Source organism: Tenrec ecaudatus, chromosome 3 (assembly GCF_050624435.1).
Source record: "Tenrec ecaudatus isolate mTenEca1 chromosome 3, mTenEca1.hap1, whole genome shotgun sequence".
In the NCBI taxonomy this organism is placed as follows: Eukaryota; Metazoa; Chordata; class Mammalia; order Afrosoricida; family Tenrecidae; genus Tenrec; species Tenrec ecaudatus.
Window position 1 is genome coordinate 208,664,706 of NC_134532.1, and position 27,262 is coordinate 208,691,967.

General features: G+C 44.6%; 1 protein-coding gene across 1 annotated transcript; it reads right to left on the reverse strand.

Annotated features, from left to right (window-relative positions):
• Window positions 1-1,431: 1,431 nt before the first annotated feature.
• On the reverse strand, window positions 1,432-22,336 carry BST1 (bone marrow stromal cell antigen 1). The gene is made up of 8 exons (XM_075543596.1): window positions 22,143-22,336; window positions 14,302-14,428; window positions 13,239-13,374; window positions 9,362-9,444; window positions 8,356-8,432; window positions 6,889-6,981; window positions 5,183-5,269; window positions 1,432-1,498 (listed from the first exon to the last, which is right to left on the reverse strand). Exons 1-8 carry the CDS (start codon window positions 22,304-22,306, stop codon window positions 1,432-1,434), a joined length of 834 nt encoding a protein of 277 aa, XP_075399711.1. The 5' UTR covers window positions 22,307-22,336.
• Window positions 22,337-27,262: the final 4,926 nt, after the last annotated feature.

Here is a 27,262-nt window from a genome sequence, read left to right on the forward strand (position 1 = left end):
ACATCATATTTGGCGGAGAAAGAAGCATGGAAAAAGAAGGCCTTCAAGGTGATGGACAGACACCATGGCTGAAACAATGGCTGGCTCACTCGTGGAAACAATTGTGAAGCTGGGGTTGAACGAGGCAGTGTTTCCTTCTGTTGTGCATAATGTCACTGTGGGTTAGAACATCCTCCCTGACACTGAACCAACACCACCACAATGATACCTAGGGCATTGATCTTCACGTGCTCTCTCTCCTTTTCTGCCACCCCTTGATTTTCCCTTCATATAGTTCACGCTGTTATTATGAATAGATGCCCGTGGTTGTTCCTTCTCACTCTGCATTGTTCCGCCCCCAGCAAATGAAGAATACCAAAGTTGTGCTCCATTCACATCATTAAGGTCCATTCTATTCTGAGGCAGAAGCTGTGCCCCAGTGATAGCTGGAATCCTTTCCATCCAGAGGGGTTCTCTTTCTAGCACGATATCACACAATGTTCTCTAGTTACTTGTAAGGCTCTCACGCGTCAATACTTCTCAGAGGTAGATAGGTCCTTCTTCCTTGTCCGTGTTATTCTGAATGCTCTCTAAAACCTGTCCACCAGAGATGACCCCGTTGATAATGTGAAATACCAGTGCTGTAACTTTCAGTATCACAGCAGTATGTCAGCCAGCAGAGTGTGTCACACTGGGCATGAGTTTTACTAAGAGGCATTCCTCGCATCTATTTAAAGTTGACATTCTGACTACAGTGCCAAGGAGTAAAAACACAAAGACTCTGATTTCATCGTGACACCAAGAACACCTAGGAACCAAGACTTAGGAGATTCCAGGCTCATTTAGTAGCCTGTCCCAGGAAATGCTTGTGAACACCTTAAACCCATAGCCGTCAAGTTGATCCTGGCTTCTGGTAACTTCACATGGATCAGAGTTTAATTTTGTCCCATGTATATGTATTACTTCTCAGAACTATTACTGGCATTGTAAATCATATTAAGTTTCATAATGAAATGTAGACCAGTCCTCCTGCTGAAGCTCCTCAGGGCAGTCTCTGACCCAGGGCACCACCTGTGTTCAACTCAGCCCTGCGATGTCTGTCAGGCACAAAGCAGAAACACAATGCTAATTTTGCACTTGGGCATTTTAGGGTGTGGTACAAAATCACATTGCAATTCACCAACCAAAACAATAAACACAGTGCCTTTGAGTGTCATGTAATTCCCAGTGACTCCCATGCTGGTCAGTGTACGACTGTGCTCCACTGATTTCTCTATGGTGATTCGGTCTTTCTTCCAAAGAACCTTGGGATAGGTTTCAGCCTCTAACCTCTTGGTAAGCAGCAGACGTTGTTCACCATTTGCACCACCCATGAACCCTTGCAGTTCACCAGAGACCTACAAATGCTAAGAGCTGGCTACCTGGGAAGAGAGGAGAGTTGAGTGAAAACACTTACTCAGAATTTAAGACACAGTCCGGATGAGTGCTGTGGTCCACACATTTGAAGAGCTTCACGGGACTGTAGCAAGAAAAGAGGTAAGATGGAGAGAATTCAGCATCTTTCATTCACTGAATATTGAGGGGATCCCTGCAAGATACTGAAGGTACAGTCTCTGATCTTGATGAAAATGATTTATTTGAAAAAGAGTACCCAGCATGTACTGAGTACTTACAGGTGCTCATTTGGCAGATGCTGTTTATACTCTACCAGTAACCTAAAGGTTGGCTGTTCAAATCCACCCAGCAGTGTCCCAGAAGAGAAGCCTGATGATCAGCTTGCAGGAAGGTTACATCCCAGAAAACCCTAAGGCGTACAAGTCTCCTCTGACATGCATGGGATCGCCATGAGCTAGAATCAACTAGAGAGCAGTGGATTAGGGTTTCTGGTTATATAATCTGGAAATATTTTCAAGCGTTTTACCTTGTTATTACATGTCGTTGCACTAGTTCTAACTCATAGGGGCCCGGTGGGCAACACAAGGAAACATTGTCCTGCCCCATCCTCATAATTGTTGCTGTGTATGAGCCCATTGTTACATAGATTATCTCATTGAATCTTCATGACGACCAAGCACAGGCGGTTTCACTGTCATCTCCAGTTGACAGTTGAGATAGCACGTGACCAAAGTCACATGCCCAAGATCTCAGAAAGGCTAGTAATGGATTTGAACCTGAAACTTGAAGGGGGATACCAGGGCTTGAGCACGGTGCCACACTGTGCATGTGAGTGTGTGTGTGCATGTGCACATGAGCAGCGATGTTTGGAGACATTTGTGAAGTGATTTGGGCAGATTGTAGTTGAAGCGCAAGGGTAACAGCTGATGTCCAGGCTGAAATTCAGAAAGAAAAATTACCACATCATCGCAATCATTTGGAGAAGGTGTCAAATCCCAGCACAACTGAGGGGCTAAGGGAGACTGGCTGTGTTCGTGGGCACAAGTAATGGTGGACACGGGCGGGTGACTGACTGGAGAACTGCATATGTGGGTTGACTGTTCTGTGGCATGCTTTGTGACCCCTCCTTGAGCTCACCTACTTGCCTGGGCAATGTGTTGCTGGTAGCTGTGGTCAAGTTGGTTCCTATGTAGGGCTGCCCTGTGCGCAGCAGATCAAGCAATGCCCCGATCTGTGCCACCCTCCCACGCATTCCAATGTTGAGCCCATTGTTGCAGCCGCAGTGCCAATCCATTTCACTGAAGGTCGTCCTCTTGTTCGTTGACCTTCTACTTTATAAATCAAGATGTCCTTCTCCAGTGACTAGTCTTTCCTGATAACATATCCAAAGTACATGAGATAAAGTCTTGCCATCCTCTCTTCTAAGGAACATTCTGTTCTGTCTTACTCCCTCCAAGACAGCTTTGTTCAATCTTCTGTACATCCATGGTACAGGCAATATGCTTTTCCAACAAAAGCATCAATTTTTCCTCTAAAATCTACTCTACTCATATATTTTATTAGCATTGTATGTTGTCACATACCGCAGAAAGGTGGTATGAGTCTACTTCAAGAGAGTGCTGGCCGGAAATGAAGCAAAGGAGGTTATTGGAAAGATCCCCCTGGTCGTGTGCATTCAGCTCATAGCCCCCACCCCTGTGTTCTGAGGGGGACTGCACTCCAGGGGGTGTTCTTGGCTGTGGCCTTTCTAGAGCCAGTCATCAGACCTTTCTCTTCAGGCGCTTCTGGATGAGTCTGAACCATCAGTCTTTCAGAAACCCAAAAGAATCTCGGGGGACACTGAGAGACACAGCACAGCAGAGAGTAAAGCCTGGTGTTGAGGAGGTGGAAGTGCTCACCTACATCTCTGCAAAGGGTGGGACGGGGAGATTGGTTTGTGAACCTTTGTCTTGCTCTCTCCCCACTGGTTATTGCCTCTACGTGCACTAGTACAATGTTGAACCCAAGAACCATCATTGGACTAGAGGTGGATTTCTTAACCCTGTCACTTCCCCAAGTTCATCATTTTTGGTGTCTCTTTTCTCCTTCCCAGGAGCAGTCCTCAACCCCCACCTTGTCGCCAAAACAGTCCGTGAACAACGAAGACATGAGGAACTGGGGATTGAAGAAGAGAGAGCAGGTCTGGAAGAGAAGAGTCCTAAGGTCCAGCTTCAGAAACCACATTGCTTCCATTGCCAGGTGCTTTCCAGAGGACTTTTGTGAGAGTGTGAAACTCTCCCATAGGGTCCTCTCACTAGGCCTCTGTATAGCAGGAGATCACCAACTCATTCTCCTGTGTAGCCACTGGGTGTGTTGACCCCACCAGCCTCACAGTTAGCAGCCCTGTTACACCACCAGGGTTCCCACAACAAAAAGAAACCCACTGCCACAGTCAATTCTGACTGCTCATGACCCCGTAGGTTTTCCAAGACTACAGACCTCTACAGGCGTGGACAGTCCCCTCTTTCTCCTGGGGAGCAGCCGCTGGGTTTGGACCCATCATCCTTCAGTTAGCGGCCCAGTGCTTAACCCACTGTGCTACCAGACCTCCTTCTAAAGCTCTTAGAAAGGCCTCAGAGTAAGCTGAGTAACCTCAAGACAGCTGTAAGGAACAAGGAGACCTTGACTTGACCCAACAACTTACCAAAAGGTAGTCCCATTAGGGGAGATCCTAGACTGAGGCCAAGTGCTCCGAAATTAGAGTTCTTAGCCACAGTTTCCTTCATCATTGGGCTTTAAATTTTTTTTTTTTTTTTACTCAAATCCTCAAGAGTAGACACAACCTCACAGGCCACCAGCACACTAACGAATGAAGTGGACAAAATGTGCCATAACCACAAGTGAGTACTCCACAGGCTTAAGGAGAAAGGAAGTCCACAGACATGTGACAACAGGGATACACTGTGATCTCATTGTTCTGGGCCAAATGTGCCCACCTCCAAAAAACCAATGCTGTGTGACCTCCCTCTAATGAGTGATCCAGAACAGGCTAAGCGATAGAAGCCCCAGCTCATCACGGTTACCAGGGTGGGTGGTGGGAGGGAACAACATTAGGAAGCAGTGAGTTTCTGTGGATGGTGGTGGAGAGTTTGGCAGTGGACACTGGCGACAGCGGCACAGTGTGACTAATGTAACCGGAACACTAACTTGCGCAGGTGGGAAACATTAAAGTGGCACCTGTCGAGTGCATTGTTCTGACTATCGTCACAATATCTAGCTGTAAATATCTCAAAGAAACGCTCATGCAGAGTGTAAAGCGCTGATTGAGGAGAGAGGACCCAGAGGAGGAAGAGTCCAGAGTTCCATGAGACACAGTCCAGTACTCAGGTTACTCCGTCCGGAGAGTGCAAAGCGGGGGCGGGGGGGTGGGGAAGCCAGCCAGACCCCTAGTGATAACAGGCTCTCCACGTGGCCTTTCACTGTCAGGAAAATTACTCTGGACTGAGCCTGTGTGGGATGGGAGGCAGGCAGAGCCCCAGCCAGAGACATTCCCTGTCCCAACACCTTGACAACCTGGAAGTCACAGCCCGGTGCTCTTGAGAGCTGACACCCAGCAACATCCCAGTGAGCTGGGTTTGGGTTTGGGTTTTGACTCCAGGGGACGCTGTGTGGCAGAGTAGAACTATGTTCACAGCCTGGGCCTTTCCAAAGCTTTTCTTCCCAGGCTCTTCCAGATCAACACACACTGCCACTTGTACCACGGATACCCACCCCAAGAAAGCACCCACCCACCTTTGAATGGCCCCATTGGGGGTCAGATGCCACTTACAGGTAATCATTTATACAGCTGAACTGGAAACCCATGTCCTTCAGCCGATTTTCCAGGATTTTCACAGTGCCTTCGCCACAGGATTCCCTGAAAACACATAGAGACAGAGGCTGCTCCTGGGGAACCCCACACGCCCCAGGCGAGGCTGGCTCCAGGCGATGGCTCCATCTGAAGTCTAGAGACCATGCCCACGGGAAGGTACAGAGCTGCACCCCACACTGAGTGAAGCTCTCCCCACTCCCGCCCGCCTCACGCAGCACACACCCACCTGTGAGAGCGAAACGCTAAGTGCCGCCTCGTGCTGCACATGATAGTGTGACACAAGCCCTACCCTGTTGCATTCACATCAATCTTTAAATAACCACCCAAACATACTTGCTTCAGCTTTGGAAAACACCGGGAAACTAGAGAAAAAACAGAATTAACCCCACATTTCCCAACACTGGAGGACCTGCTGCCATCATGGTGGTGCGTCTCCTCAGGGGGACAGTTCTATATTTATTTACACAAAACTTAAAAACAAAAACAGGAAGACACTGCCCAATGTATTTTGCATCCTGCATTGCTTGTGTGTGTGTGTGTGTGTGCGCGCGCGCGCAAAACCAAAGCCACGGGATCAATTCTGATTCTAAGGCACCTTGTCTGTTGTTGTTAGGTACCATGGAGTCAGCTCTGACCCACAGTGATCCCATGCACAACAGAACAAAACACGACCTAGTTCTGTGCCAGCCTATGCTTGAGCTCACTGTTGGACGCACAGGGTCAATCCATCTGTCCCCTTGAGGGCCTTCCTCTTTTCCACTGTCTAACTACTTGACCAAAAATGATGTTCTACTTGGGTAGTAGAAAGGAAGGAGATCAAAGAAGAATGGATACATTTGAACTGTGATACTGAAGAATATTGAGCGTGCAATGGACGGCTCCAAGGACAAACTCATCGGTGTTGGAAGAGGTATTGCCAGAGTGCTCCTTAAAGACAACGATGGGGCAACTTGATCCTACATGCTTTGGATATGTTGTCAGGAGAGGACATCCTGCTTGGTAAGGTGGAAGGGCATCAAAAAGATGAAGGTCCTCAGTGAGATGGATTGACACAGTGGTTGCACAAATAAGCTCGTCTTAAGAACAATTGTGGGCATGCTTCAGAACCAAGCAGTGTTTCCTGTGCTGTGCTATGAGTCGTAGGTTCACTATGGGTCAGAACCGACTTGAGGGAGCCTAACAATAACAGTGTTAAACCCCCCCAAAAAAAAACACAAATGTTTCCCCTGAAAAATGTGGATCCTGAAAGTGTCCTCGGTCGGTTATCTGAGATTCCACTTGTAGAGCTGATTGATCTTCAAGAACCATGTCTTCATCACAGAGTACTGGGTCAGTGCTGAGAGCCCCTAGTGAGGTCAGCTTTTGACTTTCCAATCTCCAACAGGAAAAACTGGATGACTTGCTTCCCCCAAATTGCTGGTGCCACTCAGGAAGGAGCACCATTTTCCTGGCACAGTGGAGCGGCCTAGATAAGGGAGAAGGTTTTCTCTCTGGGATCAGGACAGGTCAGTGACAATCTCAGAAAACCTCTGCCCATTTCAGAGACAGTGAGGACTTCTATTGCCCGCAATATGCAGATGCAAAATGAGTGTAGGTATATGATTACCCCCCCCGAAAAAAGTATATGTGCCCAATTACTCATCACCAACAGCACCAGTACTTACACAATGGGTCCCCCAATTTCATGCATCACCCAGACTTCAATTCGTGTGATTTTATCCTTCTGGAGGAATGGAATTTCATAGTCTGCAAAAAAACTGAGAAACCAGGAAAGCATTCCTTAAAGTTCTGGTGCAGTGAGATGCTGGGGGATGTTTGTTTACCTCTATTTCAGTTGTAAACTTATTAAACATTCCTGTAAAATAGAATCCCCAAATTCACTGTCAGAGTCCCTATTTGCATCAAGGCTCTGGCAGCTCTCTTGTGGCCACAGTCAAGGGACTAGAGCAGCTTTACTCTCAGACACAGCTTATTGTCAACTTTATTATGGTGGATGGCATTATAATATGAAACCTGGTCAGCTGACCTCCCTCTTGACCCATCCCGAATTTGCTCTAGGATTAAATATTTCTAGCTTGTTCCAAGACAGACGTTTTCTCTTTGGCTTATCTTAATATTGCCAGTAGGACTGTCTTTTCTTTTCTTTTTTGTCTTTCTTTCTTTCTTGTTTTCCAGTTTTGTTTTTCTTGTTTCTGCTTTTGTTGCCCACTTTATGAAGTACAGAAAGAGCTGATTCACAGAGACAGTGACTTCCGTAATAGCTTATCAGGAATTGGGGTGGAGGTTGAGAGGAATTGAGGAAGAATGCACACTGGAGTGGGGGCGAGCACACTAGAAAGGATTGTGATGGTGTATGTGCAACTTTTTAAAAGCAATTTGACTATGGAAGTAAACAATATGTGAATTTTAAACCAACATATCTATGGCGGAGTTGGGTGGGGGAAGCTTTTAAGTTTGTTTGTTTGGATGGTTTGGGGGAGTATTATTTTGTTTTGCTTTGCTTTTAATCCTTAGACTACTTATTTTCACATGTGTATGTATCAACTGTTGACCATGTAGCTGTATAGACATGATGGCTCTGATTACCAGCTCATTCAACTGTTTTGCTTTACCTGGATTAATAGAAGCACCCATTAGACTAGTGCTCCAAAAACTATGTGCTTCTTTGTGTGTGTGTGTGGGGGGGGGGGGTGGATGGTAACCTCTAATCCTGTAGTTACAATCCCATTTGGGAAGGGGTCGTCTTAGTTATACGAATGATACAGTATTAGTGTAGACTGCATCTTGAGTCCATCTCTTACATAATCTAAGAAGCAGATTAAACATGCACAGATGGGAGGATGATAGATGCCAGTCACTTGGGGATCTCCAAGGAACCAGGACACGAGGCTGGGGAGACAAGGACAGCCCCCAGGGCCAATAGAGAGAAAATGCTTTCCTGTAGATCCAACATGCAGAATACAGGCTTCTTCTGGCCCCCTAAACCATGAGAAAATAAAGCTTGATGTGTTTAAACTAGTGAAACAGTTCTAGATAACCAAGACAACTAGCTGAGCATCAATGATTCTCTCTAGGATCCATTCAAAACAACAATGTAAATATTTTGTGCTTATTAGTGTTAGTGATTATACCTTGGGACTGGATATGCTCCATTTGGATGTGAACCATTCAGCATGACTTGCATTATTCCGGAACTATCCCTGGCATACTGCAAAGAGAAATGAGAATGTTGAGGAAACGAAAGCATGCCATTTATCACCTATGAAATGAGCAGAATAGTTTTTGCTATTGCTGCTGTGTTTTGTTTCCTAATAAGCAAGGATGTGATCAATTTAGGTATTTTCCCCCTATAGTTAATAGAGACACAAACTAGTATCAGTTCCAGAAAGCAAGTTGATTTTGCGACCCACATGATGCTGCACCCACTGGCCTGTGAGCTTCCTGCATTTTTTCATCATTCTGTGTGGCTGTGTTGATCTGAGGAGAGACTTCTGGACTAATAGAGGACTTATGGGTTCGAGTTGGACTAGGCTGGGACTTTTGATATGTGAATACTTCTTGATATAAACCTCTTTCTTATGAGAATCACTGGATTTGTTTCTCTAGACAACCTGACGTAACCCACTGGCTATACTTCCTTCAAGACAATTTTGTTCACTAGTCTGGTTTATTCAATCTTCTCCATGAACACCACAATTCAAATGCAATGGCCCTTCTTTGGTCTTCCTTTTCATTGGCTAACATTTGCGTCCATAGGAAGCAATTGAAAAGACCATCTCTTGGGCCACGTGAATCTTAGTCATCAAAAGACATCCTTGCTTTTTGAGATTTAAAAGGAGGTATTTTGCCACAGAGTTTCCCAATGCAAAGTAGTTCTAATAATGATTATTTAATATCTTCATCTATAACTAGCAGCCAATAGATAGTTTCCCTGTACCAGAGACTGCAATTTCTTTATCCCCAGAGATCCTCAGTAAATACCCACAATCTAGGAGAGCAGAAAGAAGGAACCTGAATAATGCTAAAATGGAAAGGGAACGCCCAGAGAAATAAAGGAGGGATGCAATGGCTCAGTGTCTGAAGTCTCCCTCCCACGTGCACTGTCCCACCTGTGTCCAGCCCCCAACCCAGGACTACCTGAATGGATGCTCTTTTCCAGTAAGAATCCACCGGGTTGTTTTCACAGTCTTCCGCTGTAGGGCAGGACTCATAGTCCAGTCCTAACAATAAAAGAATAAAGAAACATGTCTCACTTCAACGGTTGTACCTGTGCTATTGCTGTGTGGCCACCAAGTGGAACCCAAAGCCCAAAAACTCCATAGGATGACCTTGAATAAAAGAGAGCCTCCTTGCTGGACTGCCATCTATAAGGAAAGCATGTTCAGTTCTCCACTGAGAGGACTGTTGGCTGTTGGTTTGTATATATGCCCTTTACTATGCTGAGGAATTTTCCTCTTATTCCTATTTTCTTGGATGTTTTTTAATAGTGATAAGTATTAGGTTTTGTTAAATGATATGATCATGTGGTTCTTTTCCATTATTTTATTTGTGTGATGGTTTACATTAATTGGCTTTCTAATATTGGACTACCCTTGCATTGCTCAGTTGTGATACACTTAGAGGCAAGCAAATATGTAAATATCTCATAATAGAACCAACAGCTTCACTAATCTTTCACTCAGTTCATTAAAGGAATCCAAATGTCTTTCTTTTTAAATCTTTATTAGATAGTTCCAATGCCTTTTTTCCTGAGAAAGTTCTTCTGGTTCTGTGTATTGGCCACTTATTTGGGCCATTCTAGCTTGATTCTTTGAACTTCAGTTGTCAGCAACACATTACATTTAGTTGATCATTTTATGTTGATAAGATCTTAGCCACTCATGAAGGGGGCCATAGGACAGTGTAAGATATGACAAAATAATAACAATTTATAAGTTATCAAGGGTTCATGAGGGAGGGGCAGGTGGGAGGGAGAGGTAAAAATGAGGAGCCGATACCAGGGAATGTTTTGAGAATGACGAGGGCAACAAATGTACAAATGTGCTTGACACACAATGGCTGTATGTATGGATTGTGCTAAGAGTTGTATGAGCCCCTAATAAAATGATTAAAAATAAATAAAAGAAAGATATTAGTCACTCATCATCTGTTTCCTGGTGGGTTTAATTGGGAATTTTTACATATGTGGACAAAAAAAGGAAATGATGGCCAATAAATATAAATTAAAAACAAGCAAGAAAAGCCAATAAAGACAGCAAGATAAAAATAATTTGATAACCACAAGAAAAACTGAAGGAAAATGAAAAAAAAGTAGAGAAAATGAAAAGAGAACAGGGTAAGAAAAGTACAAGAAGCAAAATAGGCGGTGGGGAGAAAATAGTGAAGGAAAACACAAGGCAAAAATTAAGTAGATGTTGGGGTGGGGAGGAAAAATAAAAGCAGATAAATAAAGGGGGGAAAATAAGGAAGGGAAAGGAGAAAATGTGGGGAGGGGGAAGAGGAGGGCAGCGCACCCGAGAGGGTTGGCACTGTCTGCCATCTCGAGAGCTCCTGGGGTGTGATGGAAAGGAGGGGTGATACTATGTGTTGTTTGGGATCAGGGCATCTGATTTAGAGGTGGGTCAGACCACTCAGTAGGAGCTGTAGTGAAGATCTGATGAGGGTGCTTCAGAGAAGTCATACCAAAATGGACTAAAATTATAATGGAATCTTTCCAAGAACTTTTTAGAGAATCTTCAAATGCCCACGGGGGGGCGGGGGGAATTGGAAAGTAATTGCTGGCATCTAAATAACAGCACTATTAGTTTAGTTAACAGTTGGTTCACAGAGTAAGCCATATCATTCGTGAGTTAAGTGTTCTTTTATATTAAAAAGTACCAAAACAGACTAATAGATACAATCATCTATGTGAGACCAAACGTCAACATTTGTCATAGAGCACAAACCAGAAGAGCGGAGAGAAGCTAGAATGACAGAAAGGGAACAACCACATGTCATGAGAATGTTAATGCACTGTGGACGACCTCTGGGAGCTGGGGAATTAGCTATGGAAGGAGTCCCCGCCGAGTTAGGGGATGCTACGGATCACATCTGTGCTGATCTGAAGAGGTAAAGTTCCCAAATCCAGACCCAGACGTGGTTCTCCTGGCTTCTGATCCATGAGGGTGAGACTCTGGCCTCAGACTGAGCAGGGACTGTGTGGAGGTGGTGAGGAAGTGGAAAGGGGCTGTCACAAGACTCTTGGTGGGTGAGAGTGTATGCTGGTTACATTTTTAGTCATCAGGAGGGTGAGGGAAACGAGAAGGATCTCACTGTCCTTGTTGCCAGTCATTCGGGTGCCAGCCCATCTGGATGCAATGCTGCTTATGGAAGCTGAAGATGGCCACACTGTTTCAGAACAACTGATTATTCCCCCTCCTATCTCCTCTCTAACCACTTTTGTTCAGTCTCTCCTGTTACTAAATAGTCAATCCACTGCTCTACCCTTCCACTAAAGCCCAGAGTTCTAGGTTTATCACCTGCATTGATTTCATTGGGTCTCTTGGGTCGTTGGTGTGGAGAGTCTATGTAGTGTGTCTGGCTGGAAATCCTCTATTGTCAATGGTAGGAGGAGAAGTGTTGACATTAGCTGTCACCATGGCTGAAACCACAATTGTGAGGATGATACAGGATCAGGCGGTGTTGTATATTGGGTCATTATAAGTTGGAAACAATTAGACACCATCTAACACCAACAAACAATAAACATGCACCAAGACGATTTGGGGGGAAACAAAGGATATACATGGAAATAAAAGAATGAAAAAGTCACATAAATTACGAGACCAAAGGTATTGGTTTGATGGAGACTGAGGAAGGCCCTACCTCTCTAGCCTTCAGATACCCTTCAGGTCTGGAATGGAAGTCAGCCCTTAGCCAAACAATAGACAAACCTATAAGGTGAACTATCATACCCAGGGGCTACTCTTTAGATCCATCAATCACAGGAGATCAAAAGGGCAGCAGTTGCCTAGTGGTAACGTTCAGAAGACATAAAGGGGCAAGAGAGAAAGATGAATTTCCATGGAAACACAGGGAGAAAGTGGGAAGTGTGCTGTTACATTCTGGAGGAGTACAATCAAAGTCATGAACCAAAAGATGTATGAATTATTGAACAAAAATCTATTCGTTCTGTAAACTTTCACCCAAATCATAAGAAAAGGTTGATAAATTACAAGACATTTTAAAGGAATTTATGCAATTAAATATACATTCAATAAATGCATCATAAGTAGAAACCGTGATTTTTTTCTTTTCTTGTGTGAAGAGGTTTCTCTTTTTTTATTTATTTAAATAATTTTATTGGGGGCTCAGACAACTCTTATCGCAATCCATATATACATCCATTGTGTCAAGCACATTCGAACATTTGTTGCCATCATCATTCTCAAAACATTTGCTTTCCACTTGAGCCCTTGGCAGCAGCTCATTTTTCTCCTCCCTCCCCACTTCCCACTCCCTTCATGAACCCTTGATAATTTATAAATTATTATTATTTTGTCATATCTTACAGTGCCTGATGTCTCCCTTCACCCACTTTACTGTTGTCCATCCCCCTGAGAGGAAGTTATATGTAGATCCTTTTAATTGGTTCCCCCTTTTTACTCCACCTTCCCTTCACCCTCCCAGTATCACCACTCTCACCACTGGTCCTGAGGGGTTCATCTGTCCTGGATTCCATGTTTCCAGTTCCTATCTGCACCAGTGTACATTCTATGGTGTAGCCAGATTTACAAGGTAAATTTGGGATCATGATGGGGTTGGGGGAGGGAGCCTTTAAGAACTAGAGGAACGTTGTGTGTTTCATTGATACTACACTGCACCCTGAGTGACTCATCTCCCCGCTAACCCTCTGCAAAGGGGTATCCAGTTGCCTACAGATGGGCCTGGGGTCCCCACTCCACACTCCCCCTCATTCACGATGATATGATTTTTTATGTTTTCTTTGGTACTTGATACCTGAACCCTTTCTTACCAGAGGCAAATTTCTGTCGACACCAGCTTAAGAAATCTGCCACCTGGCCATACAGCACATCACTCAGAGGCATGAAGCGACGGGCATTCTCTGCAAACCTGACCACGAGTAGGTGGTTATTTTCCCAAAACAGGGACTAAGGGAAAACAAAACAAAACAAAAATCAGATGCAAATTAAAATCAGAATACTTTTTTCAGGCACCACATGAGGACAAACCAGGCAGCCCATTTTCCTACTCAACATTGACCTGCTACACAACAAATGAACCCTTTTAGTTATGTCTTTTATCCACCATGATGAGAGTCCTATCCTCTCTCTTTCATCGATTACAAGGTGGCAAATAATAACGTCTCCCAGAATCACATATCTGTGGAAATATTCCTTGATTAAAATGGACTAAGAGACCCAGGTGTGAATGCTGGCTCTTTTGGATGATGGATGGATGATACTGACCAAGTCATCTAAACTCCTTGACCTTCAGTCTTGAGGTCTGGCAAGTGGGGATCATGAATCCATGTTCAAATGAAGAGACAACTGAGGCTGAGTGTCTTGCTGGCTTACCAGGAAGATGACCTTGTTCAGTTGGGGGAGCTATTCCAGTCAATTACCATGACAAGGACAGGAGATGTAGCGTCCCCTCCCCACCAGACAGATGCAGCACACATTGTGTTGCTTGCTTGGGAGAGAACAGCTAACCCCAAGTGTGATCATGAACCATGTATCCCTATCAAACCTCTACTAAATCCATTCCTGTGGGGTTGACTGCCATTCATGGCAGAGCCATGAGTTACAGAACAGGGCTCCTCCACTGGGTTTCCTGGCCTGTTCCCCTATTTGTTTTTAATCATTTTGTTGGGGGACTCCCACAGCTCTTATCACAGTACATTCATCCATCCCTTGGTCAAGCACATTTGTACTTATGCTGCCATCATCATGAGGGCTGTTGTCTGTATGGGAGCAGATTCCCAGGCCTTTCTTCATGGAGTCATTGAATGGGTTAAACTGCCAACCTTTAGGTGGATCTCTGGATCTCTGCAGAGATGTGGGTGTGTGTGGAGTTACCTTGTCTCTGGGAATAGAGTGCCTCGAGAGGTTAATGAAAAGGTCGTAGTCAGAAGGAAGCACGGAGCAGGGGTCCTTGTCCAGCACCACACTAAAGGCCTCCCAGATGGCTGTGCAGTTCTTGTCTCTGTGCAAAACACAAGGTACAAAAAGAGCGCTCATATCACTGTGGTGCAGTGTTTCCCTTTCTCTCAGCAAGATTCAAGGTTTAACAAGCAATTGTCATGTGCTGACTACAGGCCTAACTTCTGAAAATTCATTGTCACTGAATCAATTCCAACTTACAGGCACCCTATAGGACAGTGTAGCACAGACACATAGGATGTCCAAAGCTATGATCATTCGGAATGTTTACAATCTTTATAGATGGTGCAGTCTTTATCCTGTGAGGTGAGCTTTCACTTAACCACTGTACTATGAGCGCTTCTGCTCTGTAAAGCACGGTGATTAAAAAAGACCACACATGGTCAGGGCTTATGAAATAACCAAAATTCAATAGAGGAAACAAAAAAAAACCCAGCTCACTATACCCATTTTTAAATTTGCCCTTCTCACACTCTCTCACAAAGTTCTCCACTGACTTCTTAGTCAGGGGCACCAAGAAAGACAAGCAGACAAGACCTAGAAGGTTGGTCATCCTGATAAGCCAGGAAGACTCTCAGCCTCAGCTGTCTCTTCATTTCGACACGAGGGTGTGAGCTCAGCCAGATCCAAGGCTCCAGTGGGGCATGAGTGGCAGGTGGGATTTCACAGGTGGACCATTCTGACTCATAGTGACCCTATCAGACACAGGAGCACTGTCCCATAAGGTTTATGAGCAGTTAATCTGAGAAACTTGTCTATATGAAGAATACAGACTCAAGAATGGAGGAAGACTCGTGAACAATCTGCAGTAGATGATAATCCGTGCTTGATAAATGTGAAGAGGACTCTAAGCATTTATTGATGAAGATCAGACTGTAGCTGACAAAGTGTCACCTTATGGGCTACACTTCAACATAAAGAACACTAAAATCCTCACCACTGGACCATTAGCAAGATTATGATAAGTGCATATAAACTATAAAGGATTTTATTTTACTTGCATCCTCCTAGAAGTAGCACTCGAGAAATCAAACTCTGCATAACAGGGAGAGAAAAATATGGGCCAAAATCAAAGTCATGAAAAGACCAGACCTGCTGGTTGCGTAGAGATTGGTGGAATCTTTGAAATGACTGCCTTTAGTTGTCCTTCATGTATGGACCTGAATTCAACCCCCAAATTTAAGTTTTGAGTCGAGCAATAAACAGCTCAACAAATGACATATACCGCAGATAAAACACCTGTGTACATTGGAAGAATCTGCCGAGAGAATACTGTGATAGCCCAAAGACTGGGAAAACAGCTTCAGGAATGACACATCAGGCAAAGGCCTTGTTACTAAAATTGGCAATAGTCTGCTAGCCTACAATAAGAAAAAAACAAATAGCCCAGTGAGGGGCTGGGCAAAGGACCTGAACTGAAATTTCACAAGAGTGAAAAACCAAATGACCAATAAACATATGAGAAAATGTTCCCGATCATTAGCCGTAGGGAAATTCAAAGTAAAGCAACTATGAGATACCACCTAACACCCTCAAAGATAGCCCAATGCGAAAAAATCAGAAAGCAAACATAAATAAATAAATTGAAATATAATTTTTAAATCCGAAAGCACAAGTATTGGAGGGGCTGTGATGTGATAGGAACTCTCATCCACTGCTGGTGGACCTGCAGGCATGTGCAGCTGTTACAGAAATCGATTTGGTGATACCTAAAACAAATGGAAATCGAGCTACCATATGACCCAGCAAGCCCCCTACTGGGCATGTACGCAGAAGAGGGAAGAAACAGACCACAGCCAGACATCAGTGCTCCACTGTTCTTTGCAGTGCAGTTCCCAATTGCAAAGACTTGGAAACAACCTACATTTCCTTAAATGGACAAAAGGATTTAAAAACTCTGGTACATACACACAATGGAGTGCTACACTTCCCTAAAAAGCAGTGATGAATGCATGAAGCACATCATCGCATGGGAAGAGTTGGAGGAAATAGTGCTAAGTGAAATAAGCCAATCAAAAAACAACAAGTATAACATGAGTCCACTGAGGTAAGCTTAAAAAGCACAAAGGGCGTGGGGAAAAGCTACTAAATGCATAAATTCACGGGTGAGGCTCAGGCACTCTGGCAGGGTCAGACACAACCCAGGGTTACATATGGAAGTCTACTAAAAAGGAGGGAAAAAGAAAAAAAAAAAGAAAATGGATAGTGGGGGAACAATGCACTAACCCATCCACAGGGAGATTATGGTTTATTTCTCCACAGGAAAGGGAGAGAGGGACCAGACCTCATGCAGTTGACAAGCCTTGAGGACAACATACAAGCAGAAAGTAGTGAACTAACAGAGAGGTGTGTAGGGCTGGTCCCAATCCTAGCTATGTCGACCCACTCCCCATAAGATTGCACAACAGAGGACAGCACTGAAGAGACCCCCAGGAGAGTAACGGGGCTGCCCATAGCACATGGGAGCAAATAAGAGGGAAACAGAGAGAGAGAAAGAGAGTGGACCGCATCCTGGCCTCACAAGCCTTTGGGACCACACTTCTGCTCAGAGAAGCCAAGGAGCAGAGAGGACCGTAGGGCTGGCCCCATCATGAGACACAATGCCCCCTTACTGGCCCACCGCATTGCTGGGGACAGTACTGGAGGTTCAGTGTTGGAGTTGTGCCTGGTCTGACCCACACACTCACCAGGGAAAAACAGGAAGGGAGCACAACAGAGCATCAAGGGGAACAAAGTCCCCGAGGAATCCTGAAAATTGACTTCAGATCCAGAGGGCCGGACTTGGCACCTCATCAGACTTGATCAGAAAACATACATAAGTGTTAGCAGACAGACCTGGAACTAATTAAAGGCCCCCTTTCTTCTTCTTCTTCTTCTTCTTCTTCTTCTTCTTCTTCTTCTTCTTCTTCTTCTTCTTCTTCTTCTTCTTCTTCTTCTTCTCCTCACCTCTATCTATATAAGATAGGCAAGGTAAACAATCCCCAGGAGAAAACAACAAAACTGATGGTTCCCTGGGGACTAGGGAGAGGGGACGGTGAGGAAGATGGAGGGGACAAGCCAACAAAACCAATGGACAAGGGAAGGACAAGAGATTTAAAATCGAAGGGAAAGAAGGTATAGAAGGCCTGGTGGGGTTTGAAGAAGTGCAATGTAGCCGAGAGGAATTACTGAGAGCCGAATGAAGGTAGAACATGATAATGGTACAGGAGGAAAGTGAAAGGAAAATAGAGAAATAACTAGGAGGCAAAAGACATTTCCAGAGGTATAAATATAGGCATTTATATGGAAATATATTAAAGTATGGTAGGGATATAGGTCTAGGTACATATATTTATATGTTAAGTATAAGGTAGCAGACAGACATTGGGCCTCTACTCAAGTACTCTCTCAATGCAGCACTTTGTTCTAGTAACCTGGAATTCTGTGATGCTCACCTTTTCAACACAATAGCTGAAGAAAAAGTGGGTACATTAGCAAATGTGGTGAAGAAAGCTGATAGAGCCCAGGTATTAAAAGATATAGCATCTGGGGTCTTAAAGTCTTGAAATTAAACAAGCAGCCATCTAGCAGGGAGGCAACAAAGCCCACGAGGAAAAAGCACCCCAGCCTGTGTGATCACAAGGTATCAAAAGGATCAGGAATCAGGGATCAGACGACCCAAAACAAACAAGCGTACCAATGTCAACGAGGGGGATCTGAATGGAGCCCGAAAGCCCATCTGTGGACAATTGGACATCCCTTGACAGAAGAATCACAAGGAAGGAATGAGCCAGGAAGGGTGCAGTGTAGCACCGATGAAACACACAACATTCCTCAAGTTCTTTAATGCTTCCTCCCCAGCCCCACTGTACTATCATGACCCCAGTTCTACTTTACAAAACCAGCTAGGCTGGAGCATGTACACTGGTACAGATAAGTGCTATCGACACACAGAACCCAGGACAGATAAAGTCCTCAGGAACAATCATGGGAACAGTGATGTTATCCATGAGGGTCGTAGGAAGGTACGGGGAGAAGGAGGAGAAATGGAGAACTGATTGCAATGATTGCCGTATAACCCCATCCCATGCCCCCCGGGGTGTGGCAAACTACAGAAATGTGGGTGAAGGGAGATAGCAGATGGTATAAGATATGTAAATAATAACATTTTATAACTTATCAAAGGTTCATGAGGATTGGAGGGTGAGGAAGGGGTGGGAACAAAAAGGAGCTGATACCAAGGGTTCAAGCAGAAAGAAAATGCTTTGAAAATGATGATGGCAACATTTGTACAAATGCTCTTGATACAACTGATATATGACAGAGGTGTTTGACACAATGGATATATGTATGAATGGTGATAAGAGCACCCAACAAAATAATTTTTAAAAAACAATTACTGTATGTATTGCTATAAGAGCTATAAGGGCCCCCAATAAAATGATTTATATAAATTAATAAAATAAACAGCTCAATACAGAGAACCATAGGGCTAAGGAAGTACACACATACCAGATGAATCCACTGTTTAATATCAAAAGGACAGCAATTCCTCAAAGACAGAGTTCAGAAAGGTGAGGACCGAAGGAAGGCTAGAAATAGCAAACACAGCGAGGGAATGAAATAAGCAGTGTTTCATTGAGGGGGTAGAAATCAATGAGATTAAACAAACTGTGTATGAATTGTTGAATAGAAAGGTGATCTGTTCTAGAAATATTACCCCAATTCACAATAAAAAAGAAATTTAAGAAAAGAAGAATAAACTAAATGAAGTACTGTTGCATTGAGCAGATCTACTGCAAAAGACCTCTTGGATATGTTCAGAAGCAAAGAATTCACTTTGAGGACTAATGAGCATCTGATCCAAACCAGGGTATTTTTCAATCTTCTCATATGCATGTAAAAACTGGATAATGAACAAGTAAGGCAGAATTGATTAAGTTTCATTGATTAATTTTCATACAAGGGTGTGTTAGAAGGACACACAAATCTGTCTTGAAAGTTTCGCCAGTGATTCCTTAGAAGCAAAGATAACAAAACTTTGCCTCCCACACTACGGACATGCTATCATGATGGACTAGATCCCGAAGAAGGACATGTTGCTTGGATACCAAGGATATGAATTGACATAGTGACTGCAGCCAGGTATTCACACATAGCATTGATGGAGTGTTTCAGGTGGTGGTTCATCCTGTTGTGCATGGGGCCACTACAGTTAGAATGGACTCAAAGGTACCTAATAACTCAACAATACAATCTTTATGGAGAGGAACCAGGAGCACAGTAATTTTAAAGTTGTTGTTGCTGTTAGGTGCCATCGAGTTGTCTCCGACCCATAGTGACTCTGTGCACAACAGAATGAAGCACTGCACTGTCCTGAGCCATCCTCACAATTTGTCCTATGCCTGAGCCCCAAGATACAGCTACGGTGTCAATCTATCTTGTTGAGGACCTCCCCCTTTTTTGTAGACTCTGTATATATAAATATATATAATGTCTTTCCTCCAGGGCCTGGTCAAAATGGCCAAAGTATGTAAGACAAAAGCCTTGCCACTCTTGCCTCTAAGGAGCACTCTGGCCTTACTTCTTCCAGTACAGTTTGGTTTTTCCTTTTAGCAGTCCGTGGTACTTTAGCATTTTTCTCCAGCATCATAATTCAAATGCATCTATTTTTCTACAGCCACCCTTATTCCTTGTTCAATTTTCACATGCATTTTAAGCAACTGAAAATACCATGGCTTAGGTCAGGTGCACCTTTGTCCTCACAGTAACATCCTCGCTTTTCACTGCTCTAAAGAGGCCTTGTTAACAATGACACAACCTTGTCTGCTGAAAATCAGGCAGAATAGAAGCACTTGCCGATGGAGACCAATATTGAAGCCTTCAGTATAGATGACAACGCAATGCAAGGCAAACCCAAATGCTCACCACTAGACCAATAGGGAACATCATGATCAGTGTCGAGAAAAGGTTGAAGCTGTCAAGGATGTTGTCTTGCTTGGGTCCACAGTCAATGCTCATGGAAGCAGCAGTCGAGATGAAAAGATATACTGAATTGGGTAACTGCTGGCTAAGACCTCTTTAGAGTATGGAAGAGTAAGGGTGTTACTTTGAGGACTAAGGTGCACCTGACCCAAGATATGGCACTCTGCACTGCAGGCCCTCGAAATGGACTGGCAGTGGCTGCATCAATGGGTGCATGCATAGAAACACTTGTGAGGATGGCACAGTGTTTCATTCTCTTGTGCATCGGGTCGCTGTGGGTTGGAGCCTGCTTGATGGCATCTAGCCGCAACAAAGAGGTCTTGTGCCGCAGGCTTACCTAATGCAACTCATCCTTTGAGCTCTTGACCACTGCTTCCGTGAGCATTGGCTGTGGATCCAAGCCAGACAAAACCCTTGACAACTTCAATTTCTTTCTTCATTTGTCATGATGTGACCTACCGGTCCAATTGTAAAGATTTTGATCTTCTTCACTGAAGGCTTCAATCCTTGATATTCAGCAGCAAGTGATTCAAATACAACTCACTTTCAGCAAAGTTATGTCATCTTCAATCACCATTTGTTAATAAGCCTTCTTCCACTCCTGGTGCCATACTCTTCTTCACATAAGTCAGATTCGTTGATACATTGCTCAGCATAAAGTTGGAATAAGTATCAGGAGAGAATGCAAGCCTATTGCACACCTTCCTGGATTTTAAACAATGCAACATTTCCTTCTTTCTTTTGCACAACTGCCTCTTGTTCCATATCCAAATACCACAGAAGCACAATCCAGAGTTTGTTATGCCGTGGCATAGTAAACAAAACACAGGTAAGCGTCTTTCTGGAATTCTCTCCTTTGAGGCAAATTCTGACATCAGCAATGATATTGTTTGTTCCAAGACTACTTTTGAATCTAGTTTGAACCTCTGGCAGATCCTTGTGAAGGTACTGCTATAACTGTTGCTGGATGAACCTCAGTAGATAAAAATACTGCTAGCCAATAGGTCAATGGTCTCATTCCACCAGACTCTGAGAGATAGATATGTTAGTCTGCTTCCAAAAAGATTAAGAAACCAAACTCACTGCCATCAAGTGGATGCCAGCTCATTGCGACAGTCTAGGACACGGTAGAACTGGCCCCTGTGGATTTCTGTGGCTGTAACTCTTCATGAGAGTCAAAGTTCCCATCTTTCTCCCCATGAGCACTGGTGGTCTCAAACTGTGGTTGACCAGGAGACTAGCAGCACACTGTGTAACCAACTGCATTATCAGGGCTCGGTCTTTCTTTAGATTAGAGGACCTCAAATGGGAATCTTTGGAATATCTTGACTCCAACAATTCCAGAGAATATGTTCTGCAGCCCCAAGGTCCTGGTTAAGTCTAAGGAGAGGTACTGACATTCACCAGGACCTAGATCATACCTCTCTCCTCCCTCAACCCTCACACATACCCTTAGATAGTCCGATCACCGCAGGCTCCCTCTCTTTTCGCACGCACACACACACAGTCACCTCCATCACCTACCTCTTGTTTCTAGAGTCCTACATCACAAGCAAGCCCTTTTGTGATATGTCGACACACCTTCCTGGCAATGTCCCTTCACACACACTTTTACCTCTAGATCCCTGCCTGACCCCTCCAAATTCATGCGCTTCATCCCAAGATCCCATCTTTGCTCTCGACCACACATTCCTCTTAGCCCTGGATGGCCCTTGTTCTTCCAGACCCCCACCCTTCTGCCTCACTCCCCTGCCCTCCAAGTTCCCTTAAGTCCCTTTCCCCCCTCTGCTCACCTCTCCTCCGGACTGAGCAGCACTAGGGAGTCCTGGCAGCGGCCCAGGAAGATGGACCTCAGTTGCTGACTGGTGCCCTTCCCAGTCCACAGTTTGTCTGTACTGCCCACTGCCAGCACCAGCAGTAGCAGCGACAACGACAATGTGCACCCTTGTGCCGCCATGGAGAGGATTTTGACCCCTGCAACCTGGTGCCTCTTAAACTAGTCTCCTCTGCTCCCAGGAAGGCAGCTCCCTTGGCTGAGGCTGCTATGCTTGGCTAACTTTGGACTGCTTTCCCACAGCAGAGGGCCAAGCCCGCCCCAGGGCACTCCCCCCCACCACCACCATCACTGCCGGAACCAGGAAGCCAGTCCGGTGACTCCTTGATATGGAGAAGAAAGGAGATTTTTCTGGTTCCAAGGTGCAGCAAGTTTGACAGGTGCCCTTTCCCATTGCTTTCAGGAAATAGTAACCACAGAGGATCTACATACAACCCCCTCCTGGGGGACGGACAACAGATAGTGGGTGAAGGGAGACGTCAGACAGTGTAAGACATGACAAAATAATAATGATTTATAAATTATCAAGAGTTCATGGGGGAAGGGGCAGGGAGGGAAGGGGAAATGAGGAGTTGATACCAAGGGCTCAAATAGAAAGCATATGTTTTGAGCATAATGAGGGCAACAAATGTAAATGGGCTGGACACAATAGATGGATGGATGGATTGAGATAAGAGTTGTACGAGCCCCCAGTAAAAAATGTTTAAAAACAAAACAGAATGTCTGTTGGGCGATTACTGTGTTCCAAGAATTCTACAAGCACAGCGCTCTACAAACACACGCTCTACAAACACAATGATCTACAAACACAATGCTCTATAACCACAATTCTCTATAACCACAATTCTCCACAAGCACCACACTTTACAAGCACAACGCTCCACAACACAACGCTCCACAACACAATGCTCCACAAGCACAATGCTCTACAAACACAACACTTTATAAACACAATGGTCTATAACCACAACACTCCACAACACTACGCTCCACAAGCACAATGTTCCACAAGCACAAGGCTCTACAAGGACAATGCCCCGCAAGCACCACGTTCAACAAGAACCACGCTCTACAAACACAACGCTCCACAAACACAATGGGCTATAACCACAACACTCCACAACACAATGCTCTACAAACACAATGCTCTACAAACACAATGCTCTACAAACACAATGCTCTATAACCACAATTCTCTATAACCACAATTCTCCACAAGCACAACGCTCTACATGGACAATGCTCCACAAGCACAATGCTCTACAAACACAACGCTCTACAAACACAATGGTCTATAACCACAACACTCCACAACACAACGCTCCACAAACACAATGTTCCACAAGCACAAGGCTCTACAAGGACAATGCCCCGCAAGCACCACGTTCAACAAGAACCACGCTCTACAAACACAACGCTCCACAAACACAATGGGCTATAACCACAACACTCCACAACACAATGCTCTACAAACACAATGCTCTACAAACACAATGCTCTATAACCACAATTCTCTATAACCACAATTCTCCACAAGCACAACGCTCTACATGGACAATGCTCCACAAGCACAATGCTCTACAAACACAACGCTCTACAAACACAATGGTCTATAACCACAACACTACGCTCCACAAGCACAATGTTCCACAAGCACAAGGCTCTACAAGGACAATGCCCCGCAAGCACCACGTTCAACAAGAACCACGCTCTACAAACACAACGCTCCACAAACACAATGGGCTATAACCACAACACTCCACAACACAATGCTCTACAAACACAATGCTCTACAAACACAATGCTCTACAAACACAATGCTCTATAACCACAATTCTCTATAACCACAATTCTCCACAAGCACAACGCTCTACATGGACAATGCTCCACAAGCACAATGCTCTACAAACACAACGCTCTACAAACACAATGGTCTATAACCACAACACTCCACAACACAACGCTCCACAAACACAATGTTCCACAAGCACCACGCTCCACAAGCACAACGCTCTACAAGGACAATGCCCCGCAAGCACCACGTTCAACAAGAACCACGCTCCACAAACACAGCACTCCACAAACACAATGCTCTACAAACACGACGCTCTACAAACACAATGGTCTATAACCACAACACTCCACAACACAACGCTCCACAAACACAACACTCTACAAGGACAATGCTCCTTCACAATTCACTCCCTCCTTGAGATGGAGGTTTATTATCATCCTTCACTTCAAATTAGGAACCTCGAGGAATTTGTTTGTGGTGGCTTCCAGAGTGACAGAAGTGGCAGGATTGCTGGAGAGAGGGCCATGGCCTCAATGGCGCTAGCAATGGTACATGTTAGGTGCCCTTGAGTGTGAGTTCTACCCCACAGGGACCCAATGTACAGCAGAAGGCGCCATCCTCACAATTATTGTCATGCTTCAGCACATTCTTGCAGCCGTCTCCTTGAAGGTATTCCTCTTTTAGACTGCCCCCTAGTTTGCTAGCATCATGTCCTTCTCCAGGGATTCCCTCATCTCTCCCAACAGCATGTGCTAAGTACATGTGTGCAATTACACCTACAAACTTTGACTGTCTAGAGAGCACTGGAAAGACGTGGGATGAGAAAGTGGGCCTATAGCATTTCACTTCTACTGCTTACCTTCTATAGTGTGGCTGACCCAAAACCATGTTCTTCTGCCCCACGTCTCATTAATCAAATCCTCTTTACAAAAAGAAATGTTTTCAATTCTTCAACACTCACCTCCCAAAGTGACCCCCATATTCCTAAATAATATTTCCATACCCTGGTTCGTGATTGAATTGTTTCTCTCAAAAGTGTGCTTCGGGATCCTAACCCCAAAAGTGGGTGGTTCAACCTCACCCAGTCACTCCCCAGGAGAGAAGACATGGCAATCGGCTCCCATAGATTATAACCTAGGAAACCTATGGGGCAGTTCTACTCTGTCACATGGCGTCACTACACTGCAGCATCCGCTCAACCGCCTACAACAACATCATATTGTAGATGCAATCCAGTCTGGAAGGATGTGCCACATCAGTGCAGGGTGCTTCCTAAACTTAATTAATTCTGAGTTGTAAGAAGTAGCAGCAACATGAACAAGGAAACACATCCCGGGGAAGAGAGGAGCCATGTCCAGGTCACCGAGGAACTGAAGAACTCTGGGGCTTTTCCAAGAACACATCAGAGAGGATAGGAGTGTATCTGTGCAGGAGGACCAAGCAATTCAGGAAGGAGAAAGCATCCAGACCCCATAAGTGGAAACGTGTGGCCACTGGAAGTAGGTGTATGTAGTTAGAACAAGTATGTTAAAGACTTCTTTAAGACCGGACATTTGTAAAATCAGGGTCCAGAATGTTCAGGTAACATGTAGCCAGACGTAAATCAGGGAAGTTGGCATGCATGTGGCACTTTATCAACAGTATTGAGAAATACAGAGGAATTGTTACTTTAGGATGGGATCACTTTGAGGGTCACCCCCAAATCCAAACCCATTGCCATCGAGTTGATTGCAACTCGGAGTGCCCCTGTAGAACAAAATAGAGGTGCTCCAAAGGGTTTCTGTTTCTACAGCGATAAGTATTTGCAGAAGCAGATGCCCATAAATCTGAGATCTGTTAGTTACTTTACTTTCATAAGCATGTGGGGCAGTCTCCACCTTTCGCTCATTGGCTTCAGCAGGGCTGCATGATGGACATTGCAACTTTTCCCAGTGGACAGTTTGGGGCAAGCCTGCATTGAGGAAGTCTACTCACCATTTCCCCCACCGCATGTACTCGTGTCTCTGTGTCACTTGGTCATTCTCACAGTATTTCAAACTTGCATGATGCCATTGCACACATGAAGAGCCATGGTGACATTGTTCAGTGAGTGCTGGGCTGCTGACCACAAGGTCTCGGGTTCCAATCTCTGTTCTTACAGACTTACAGCCTCACAAAAGCTATATGGGGACACTCTGAGTTGGAATCAATTCAATGGCAGCACATTTGTTCTGCGTTTTTTGACATTGAAATCTCATTGAACTACAGAGTCATTTCAATAGTACTTTTATATGCACTGAGAAGCCAAAACATTCATGTTACTTGATTAATGGTCATATTCACTTAGTTGTGGGGACATGGAACCAAACCCACAAGATCTTCAAGGTCGGTCTGTATGGTTTTTCTTTCTATAGGTGTGATCAATAGAGTCAATTAGACACTCCTGGGTGAAGGTAGGGATGGAGTCCAACCTATCAATCAGGTTTCAACCCGGTGACACATCCTGGGGGTTGGTTGGTTGTATGAGAGAAGGATCCTAAGCAGGGTCAAGCTCTCTTTTGCCTCTTCCCCTCTGCTGGGGCTGGATCCTATGTGCAGTTTTTCAATCTCCTGTTGCATCCGCCAGTCTGTGGTCCTCCTGCTTTGCCATCCTGCCTCTTGTTCATGTTTCCACAGCTACATGAGTCAGAGAAGCCTTCAGTTCACCTATGAGCAATGGACTTGAACTTAAATGTTTCTACACCTGTGTACGTCATTTCTTGATAAAAACCTCTTTTATATCAAGATTCACTGGCTTTGCTTCTCTAGAGAACCCTGTCTAACACAGCAGGTTTTGGAAGCTTAAAGAATTTTCCCCTAGAGCACAGAGAAAGCCTTTCCCTATTGTTGGTGCTCTGAATTCAAACATCGAGCCTCCTGAAGTGAGGAAAAATACATTTCTGCTGGCTAAAGTCGTCTACTTGTGTTAGTTGTTACCCCAGAAAGCTTTGGTGAATTGCACCCTACACAACTTGAAGTGGCTGCACTAGAACTGAGCAGTTCTTGTTCTTTGGTGTCATCCAGTGGTTTCCAACCCATAGTTACCCTACACACCAGAGAACGAAGCCTTGCCCAGTCCTGTGAATCCTTACAATTGTTACAGCTACGATGTCAACCCATCTCTTTAAGGAGCTTCCTCTTTCTCGCTGCCCCTCTACTTCACCAAGAATGATGTCCTTAGCTAAGGCTTGATCTGTCCTTAGAGCAGGTCCAAAATATGTAAGACCAACTCTCACGAGTCCTGAGTCTAAGGAATACATCAGACC